This window comes from Haliotis cracherodii, unplaced genomic scaffold (genome assembly GCF_022045235.1).
Source record: "Haliotis cracherodii isolate W230 unplaced genomic scaffold, xgHalCrac1.p SCAF_6, whole genome shotgun sequence".
Classification (NCBI taxonomy): domain Eukaryota; kingdom Metazoa; phylum Mollusca; class Gastropoda; order Lepetellida; family Haliotidae; genus Haliotis; species Haliotis cracherodii.
In genome coordinates this window covers 4,530,472-4,539,563 of record NW_027266319.1, presented here as the reverse complement: position 1 = coordinate 4,539,563, position 9,092 = coordinate 4,530,472, and the positions used below count along the sequence as shown (strand labels likewise).

Below are 9,092 nucleotides of genomic sequence, written 5' to 3'. Positions count from 1 at the left end.
TAGAATGTAAAACTTTTAACATAAATACTATGGTTCATCGTAAAGGTAAACTTTCAGAAGTAAAACTGAAAGGTCAATCATGTTGTTGGTAGTGGTGAAATGGGGTTTAACGTCGCATTCAAGTTTATTGTGCTGTGATGTTATACAGTGACGTGTGTGGGTGTTTGCTTGTACCAATCAAGACTTGTGCCAATTTTTTAGCACCAGCCCACTGAGATGCCACAGTTTATTAGATACCCCACTCAGACACAGTATACTGACTCTGAGCTGACCACTCCTAGATTTATACCCCAATGCCAAACCAGGCAGGGTAACAACAAGTACCATTTTAAAAAGTCTTTTGGTATGATGTGGCGGGGGATCGAACTGCACTCCGAGCAGACGAGAATGAAGTGCATCATATTTGTAGAAAACTTTCATATTTAGGTGTACCAGTATATGTTTGCATTATTGTAAAAAAAAAAGTATGTACATCAAAAGAACAATACTAGCCTACAATCATAACAGTTCTGTCACTGCTGTGAATTTAACTCATGTCACACTTTTAGCGAGGATAGAAATTGGTTCCGAAGAAATTTAAACTTATGCCAATATAACTAAATGCTCAAAGGCCGGATTAAAATAACAGTTACGATACCAGGTAGATATCATTGGATTCTCATATACAAACTTTATATGGGAGTGTAGTCTGAACAAAATTCCGGTGCTCGAACCTACTTTGTGCAAAGAGTCCGACAGCAGCAGATAAGTTATATCTATAGGCCCTATAGACCTATAGTTCGTCGAATGTGGGAATTAAACCCAAAGGATTAATAAATAAGCTACATTTTTTTTACTTTAAACATGTAGTGGCACATTCATCGTCTCACAACCGTGCAAGGATGGCGCACACCCCGGCCCTGGCAGCTGCAACAACAGCTTACAACTTTTTCTCACCAATGCCAGAAATGTAAGCGGAAGTCATCATTTAGAGCAAAGCAGGTGCGCGATAAATATTCATTAAAAGCGTTTTTTTCACGTCTTATTAAAATAGCAGCTGATGTAAGAAAGGGTATTTCGGGGCCTCCAAGATGCACGAGGTATCTAATTATTTCTAGATGATTCATGGACATTTATGTTGTTATCAAAAGTTATATTTAGTGCGTGCCTACTTGGATACTATGTTCCGGTTAAAAAACTCTCATCGTTTGTTTAAAGTTAAATAGAAGTTATTTGTTATGACATTCGTTGGTTTGCCTTCATTATTTGACAGGCAAAAACGGTTTATGCTGCTTGTTCGTTTCATATGGTTTCCATATATACCCAAGTTGACACAGAAACGTGTTGACAGGGAACGTTCAGTCTGTTGTCTGTCTAACAGTGTTGTTATTTCTCGGACAATTATCAACTAGTATCATGCGTGTTTATTATGGATTATGAAAAAATACACTGTGAGCACATTTCAAAAGCAATCATACTCACAGTATTGTGAGTATCACAGTAGAAAAGTGATGCATTTAGTTAATAACTACATTATCTGCTGAGAGGATGGATTTGGAGGAGAGATATGATCGACTCATTGCAAAATGTGTTGAGAAGGTAAAGTTGTGACAGTGAATTGGTTTTGTTTATTTCCCTTTATCGCATGTATCTTAAAAGCACAATGTACATAAAATAACACATCATGACTACTTGCATATTGTGTATGTTTTAAAGGGACAGTTCATCGACGGTTCTGTGTGTTTTTAAATCATGCATGAAATAATTTCTGAGTGTGACGTCACATGCCCAGTTCAATTCTCAAACCAAAATAATAGAGCTCCAGACAGTGAAGCCGACATGCAAGAGCTGCACAAAGTAAACTGGCTTCAGTCTTGTTTTTGTAATAGAGGCATATTGAAGAGAAAGCTCATCATGCTCATGAGTTTTGTTACGGCTGAGTTATAAAATACTGATTGCCAGCTTGATCAGATTAGAAGCCAGTGTGTATCGTAACCTACATTACAATATAGGTATGCCGCCTCGGTTGTATAAAGCCATTATCACTCTCCTACCCAGAGTTCCTTGCAACCAGCCAAAGTACCTCTGTCACGTCATCACATCTTATACCATGTTATACAGTCCATTCATTTTGGATGCTAGCGAAATATGGTCACTTTGATGTGTAATGCTATTTTTTGAGCACCTGATTGTGTCATTTGTCATAGTATATCTACATAATTCTGCAAAACAATATGTAAAGCGCAGCTAAAGGCTTGCATCAAGCCCATCTGTTTCAGGATAAGTGTTTTTGTTTACAAACAAGAGGAAAATCGGGGCCCACTTTCACAAAGTGATCTTAGCACTAAGACTATAGTAAGCCTATGTTAAAGTATGGGAGTTATGATTATCTTAGCGCTAAGATCGCTTTGTGCAAGTCCTGGTCACATGATCAGCCTAAACCAGCAGTGTGGTCACTGGAGCGGAATAGGAATAAGGCGAGCAGAGTCGAGTACACTCAGGGGTTTTCAACTGTTGTTTACAAACAAAGCTTCAGAACGGTTGACGTCCTGTCTCTTTAAGGGGACTGGTTTGGGACAAACACTACTGAAAATGACTGTTTGCATACACATAAGAGAACAGAGGTCTAAAAAAATGTGCAGCCAACATGTTTTAAAGAGGAGTTTAACAGTGTCAGGAATTTTTGGAGAACATCCATGGTGAGCAGTGGTGAGGTTTTGTACACTTGTTTGATATTATTTATCTCCTGTGAATTATCATGATTATAATTCAAGGATTTGTGTATTTCAGGACAAGTATATTCGGCGCCTGGGAAATGTACTGAGAGGCTGTCATTGTGGTATTGTCACAGGAACACTGCTGGATGAACTATGTTTGACTGAATCTGACCTGGAAAAAAATGAATACTTGCAGCTTCTGTCCCCATTTGTACACAGTCATGCACGAGTCAGAGTACAGGTGACTATATATCTTGTTATCTTCACCTTTTCCGTTCAAGTTTGAAGATAACTGCTTCATAATATCTTAAATAGAAGTCTTCCAGAGACGACCCTGCTATCCTGCTACTTTGCATGTAAGATGGCTGGTTATAAGATTTCATTTCCTATTACATCTGGGCGCACGGGTGGCCCAGTTGTCTAAGGCGGCGCAATTCGCTGTGCAGAGTTGCGTCCCTTGGGCACGCCAGAAACCTATGATTGTGGGTTCGAATCCCAGTTCGCCCCGATTATGTCTCTAGGTTTGTCAGCACCCCATGTTCATGGGTTTCACCGAAGTGGTAAACGCCTTAGACCTGCATCACTTCCTCCCACATTAAGCTGACACGCCGTTATATAACTGGAATAATGTTAAAAGCGGCGTTAAACCCAACTCACTCACTCCTATTACATCTGTAATTCGCTATACAATGTCAATTTGCAAATCCTACTTTCATGTTTGTTGTCAAAATTCATTTCACAATCTTTTGTTTACCATGTTTACATGCCTACCCAAAGTGCTAAAGTTTGGATTCCAAAGAATGAAGAATGAGACATTGTGAACATTTTTCTGTTCTTTCTGGTTGTAAATGAGGTCTCTTTTGAAATTGGGTGTGTCCAAAAAACATTTGTATTTCTACAAGATATATAGAACAGGGTGGACCTTGAGGCTCTAATTAACAATGCACAGCTGCATTTATTCATCTTCCTGAGGCAAGAGAGTTAACTGACTATAAAAGTCCAGTTTCCACCCTTGCCGAACTGGGCTGATATTATGGAGTTAGATTTTGGCTGGACTAACAAGTCTATGCATAGTCCAATCAGAATCGTGCAATGAAATCGAAATCTGGTTCGTAAACTGAAATGCAGATTTTCGTTGATTGCAGGGTTTGCAAAGCATGTGCACCGCCAACTTGTTGTCAACAGATATTTTCCAAATCTTTTCATGTTTTTAATCAAGGTGCTCACGTGATTTGATGAACTTCGCGATGTAAGACCCGTTTTATCACAATATAGACCTTGATTATTGATAAGATCGTCTTAACTGTAAGCTGCCATTTTGTTTGAAGCAAAAGCAAGTGATACGAGAGGTGGAATCTGATTGGTCCATAGGAGAGGCATAGAAGGGACACAACTCTTTATAGTCACTGGTGCTGTTACGATCAAGCCCAGGAATTCCAGCCTGGTTTGGCAAGGGTGGAAACTGGACTATTAAAGTCAGTTAACTCTCTTGCCTCCGGGAGATGCATTTCTTAGGCCTGCCAAGATCTATGATTGTGTGTTCCAATTGGTTTGTCTGTTGGTTTCTTAGCACCATACCTGGTTTTCACCAAAGTAGTCAACATTAAGATCTGCATCACTTAGAGATTTCCTTTTACGTTTAGTTGATACTGTGATATCCCTGCAGAGTTTTACATGATGCTGAAATGTGCCTCTAGTATGCACCAATGTTGAGAATGGACTCAGATAAAGGAATACACTGCATCTGGAGCAGTTATGGGTGTCTGTCCGTTCATTCATCAATCATGACCACTGTCCAATCTCATTAAAATCAGATCTTAGTTCTCGCTACCACTAAACAAAGATCTGAGGACATCCCATTAGGAGTCACGTCAGACCAACTTTGCGCAAACTTTGACCGACCAGTGGATTGACCAATCAGATGACAGCTTTCTCGTGCTTTACGCCACTAATTTCAAATTGGTGACTTCGCTTCGAAACATATTTTGACAAATTCTCGATTACAAATTTGAAACCTAAACAAAATAACACTATGGAATGGCTAATAGATGGACTAGATTGTATGGATTCAGTCGTTAAACCCGTAACTATCACTCGGAATATCCAGTGTTAAATTTTTCGAGGATTCGAGGTTACTTCGAGGTTGCAGAATTGACATTCCAAATGTCACTTTCATGATCTGGTAAGCAATGCTCTGATTGGTCGGATGAAAGGTTGTTCTGTCCTCAGATCTTTGTTTGGCGGTAGCGAGAACTAAGATCTGATTTTAATGAGATTCGACCACTGTCCACATGATCATTGATTCAGTCCAGGCTCTAAAGTATCTATCAAAACGTACAGTACACTACACCATTTCATTACTTCACAGGACCTCATATTGTCTGTAAGGACCCTTTATATTAATTATAGGGGTCCCCTGGCCCCCCACTTTTGTAACTCAAAGTAGAACCCTGTAACCATGGTAACTATTGCTGGTCATACCTGCATTAAACCATTTTCACTCACGATATTGGAACATGCAAAAAAACAAACATAGTCCTTAATTAGAAAGAAGAGGCATACCTGATCATTGAACTTTGAACCTATTAACAAGGATTGATTTAACTACTGGTCCATTGACCCATAATTTGTTGTTAAAGCTAGCCCTGGCTAACACTGTTTCATGACTATATTTCAGGGCGATGTGACTGCCAGTGAGAAGTATCCAGTAGTATCAGTACACAACAACCCTCCAGTGAATAACACTGTACCCTGGGGGCAAGTCACTGCTCTTACAGCTTTGTCGGCCGAGCTTGGAGCAAAGCAAGACGACAGACTTCACCGACAATCCACTGAAGCATATCACAGGAATGATAGAGATAACGCCCAATTTATCTCAGTGTCCGACAACCGGTCATTCCCTACTCAGAACACGCACAGTGTCACAGAAAACTTTGTTGACAGACCCAACATAGAGTCTGAACACAGCTATGCCAATGGAGCGGAAATAACAGATCCAGGATCACAGTACGTTCCTCAAGGCATCATTAGTCTTCCAGAGTCCAACCATTTCAACAGAGTTAGCATCAATGGCGTCAGCGAGGAGTATCAACCTCAGCATCTACACAGAGAGGGTGGGGAGAGACCGCATACCACGGAGGAGGAATCCGGGGAGAGGTATGTTGGCAGCACGAACAATCAGTTTGCTGATGCCACGCCGCAGAGTGATACGGACCACAGTGATCGATTCATCAGTCGGCAGAGTTCCGAAACTGGAAACTTGTTGAATAATTTGACTGATTTAGCATATCAAAATTTTGTGGACAATGTTCCGTTTTCACCTGTATCTCCGGCGGAGTCGAGCTCTGAGATCTTCAACCTGCAGGCGCCGGTCATCTCGATGCAGGTGACGGAAAACAGAGTGCAGCATTTGACAGGTAGGTTTTGTTTGTTTTGAGTGTTCAGCAATATTCCAGCATATACGACGGCGGTCTGTGAATAATCGTGTCTTGATTGATATCATGAGCAACAATCCACACATTTGAGTTACAATGGCACGCGATCATCACCGAGTTTGACCATCTGATCCGTGAGGCATGTTAAGCATTCTCTTACAACCAGCATAGGATGCTTGGGACCTATTCTAACCTGGAATCCCCACTGGGGACAGGTAGGTAGGTTGGCCTGCCAAAACTGTTTCCTTCCAGAAGTTAGATTAGTTAGAATATTTCTGTGCAGAGTTACTTCTCCTTGTGGGGCAGTCGGGTAGCCTAGTGGTTAAAGCGTTCGCTCGTCACGCCGAAGACCCGGGTTCGATTCCCGACATGGGTACAATGTGTGAAGCCCATTTCTGGTGTCCCCCGCCGTGATATTGCTGGAATATTGCTAAAAGCGGCGTAAAACCAAACTCACTCACTCACTCACTACTTCTCCTTGTTCTTGGGTTTGAGTCCCAAATTAATCCAGGTTATGATTCTTGTTTGGTCATGAATAAACAGAGGTTAGCTCACATGCCATGATATACCTGAAATACTGTGCATAGTGGAGCAACAAACACTCTTACTTAATCCACCTACCCCACCGAGTCCCTTACCAGTCTCCCTTCTTGTGGAGCCTTTACATCATGGGAATGATTAACAAATATATAATGCGTTTAATTATGGATTTACCGGCATTACCAAGATAAGTCTTCACAGTTAAAGGGGCGGTGGGGTAGCCTTGTGGAGAGAGCGTTTGTTCGTCACACCAAAGGCACGGGTTTGATACTCCACATGGGTACAAAGTGTGAAGCCTATTTCTAGTATCCCTCACCCTGATATAGCTAGAATATTGCTAAAAGCTGCATAAAACCCAACTCACTCACTCACTCATGCTACTCCTGTTTTTTTATTTTCACCAGCACAAAAACCAACCGAGTCACAAGAGCAAGTGGAATTGAGACCAAAGATTATTTCCCACAAAACTAAACATCGGTGTGATGTGTGTGGAAAATGCTTCGCTAAGCCATCAAAACTAAACGAACATGTCCGAGTTCACACAGGAGAAAAACCTTTCAGATGTCCCACGTGCCAAAAATGTTTTGCCCAGTCCGGCACCCTGAAATACCACATGAGAATCCACTCCGGAGAGAAGCCGTTCACGTGTACAGAGTGCGGCAAGACATTCACACAACCAGGGCAGCTGTCATCACACACACTCATCCATCAAGAAAAGTCCCATAAGTGCCAGCTGTGTAAGAAAAGCTTCACGGAGGAACTCTTACTAGAACGCCACATGAAAATCCACAAAAAGGAACGCCCACACAAGTGTGACAAGTGTGGGAAGTGCTTTCTCCACTCCGGTAATCTCGTCATTCACAAACCAAAGTGTGGCGGGGCCGACGAAGACCTGAAGTGCAAGGAGTGTGGAGAGGTCTTCCTGTCAAGGGACGACCTGGAAGATCATGACGAAACTCATTCGAAGAACAAGCCCCATCAGTGTGAAATCTGTTTGAAGAGATACAAGCAGGCAATAAGCCTCTGCAAGCACAGGAGTTCCCACATCGAGCTCAAACAGAAGCTGCACATGTGTGAGCTGTGTGGACAGTGCTACAGTAAACCCAGCTTGCTGAAGATACACCTGAGGATCCATACAGGTGAAAAACCTTTCATGTGTGATTTGTGTGGAAAGTTTCACGGCAGTGCCAACAATCTGCGACGTCACATGTTATCCCATACCGGGGAACGTAATTTCAAGTGCAAGGATTGTGGGAAGGACTTCTCAACGGCACATAATCTGGAGTACCATTCTCGTGTTCATTCGGGCTTGAAGCCATTTAAATGTGACGTTTGTGGAAAGGGGTTTCCCTTTTCATTTAGCCTCGACCGTCATATGCGAACTCATAAGAACGTTCATCGGACATGACGGATGTCTTACCTCATTGTATTCAAAAAGCATTTTGAAACTTTTATACAACTACATGTACAATGTTTAATGATATTTTTTAGCCCACCTGATCTGAAAATGTTCAAGTGATCTTATGTTGTTTTTGGTAAGTCACCACCATCTGACTGTTAAATGTTTACCTTTTAGACATCTCCTCTGAAGCCATAATGTCTATGAAGCTGAAACTGGATATTTGCAGACAATTTTGATCTGATGTTGGAAATATCTTTGTGGCATTATTTTTTCTATCTGAATGTATAATTTAAAAACTTGAACTGAAATTTTGCAGGATTTCTCCTGAACATGTTTTATCCTGGTTACCATGGTTACTGGTTATGCTTGATGTTTATTTTCAAGCTTAATGCTTTGACCTTGTTTTAAATCTTTGTATCATCATGGTGATCATGATTATGTATGACCTTCAGCGTTCTGATTTACTCATGCTAATGGACTCGTGAAGATCTGGGATAGAATAGATCTTCAGCAACCCGTGCTTGCTGTAAAAGGCGACAATGCTTGTCGTAAGAGGGGACTAATGGGATCGGGTGGTCAGGCTCACTGACTTGGTTGATGCATGTCATCGTATCCCCATTGGTTGGATCAATGCTCATGATGTCAGTCACTGGATTGTCTGGTCTAGACTCGATTATTTCCAGACCGCCGTCATGTAGCTCGAATATTGCTGAGTGTGGCGTTAAACAACAAACAAACAAACAAACTCATGCTAATGTTAAAAGATATTCCTGAAAAAGACTGATGACCTACAGCACTGTGGCTGTGTGTATGGGAATCCAACTTTAGAAGAGGTCCCAAGAGGTCGTAAGGTTGACGACGTGCATTGTTGCTCACAATATCAATCATTGAATTGTCTTGGCTCGATTATTTACAAACCGCAGTCATATGGCTGGAATATTGCTGAGTGTGGCCTTAAACAACAAATAGAAAAACTCAACGAAAGTGCGTAACGTTTGCATGTACCATGAATGTCCTTGT

General features: G+C 41.4%; 1 protein-coding gene across 1 annotated transcript; it reads left to right on the top strand.

Moving 5' to 3' along the window:
- Positions 1–1,237: 1,237 nt before the first annotated feature.
- Positions 1,238–8,585, top strand: LOC139445719 (zinc finger protein ZFP2-like). The gene is made up of 4 exons (XM_071226924.1): positions 1,238–1,578; positions 2,770–2,937; positions 5,374–6,112; positions 7,075–8,585. Exons 1-4 carry the CDS (start codon positions 1,528–1,530, stop codon positions 8,076–8,078), a joined length of 1,962 nt encoding a protein of 653 aa, XP_071083025.1. The 5' UTR covers positions 1,238–1,527; the 3' UTR covers positions 8,079–8,585.
- Positions 8,586–9,092: the final 507 nt, after the last annotated feature.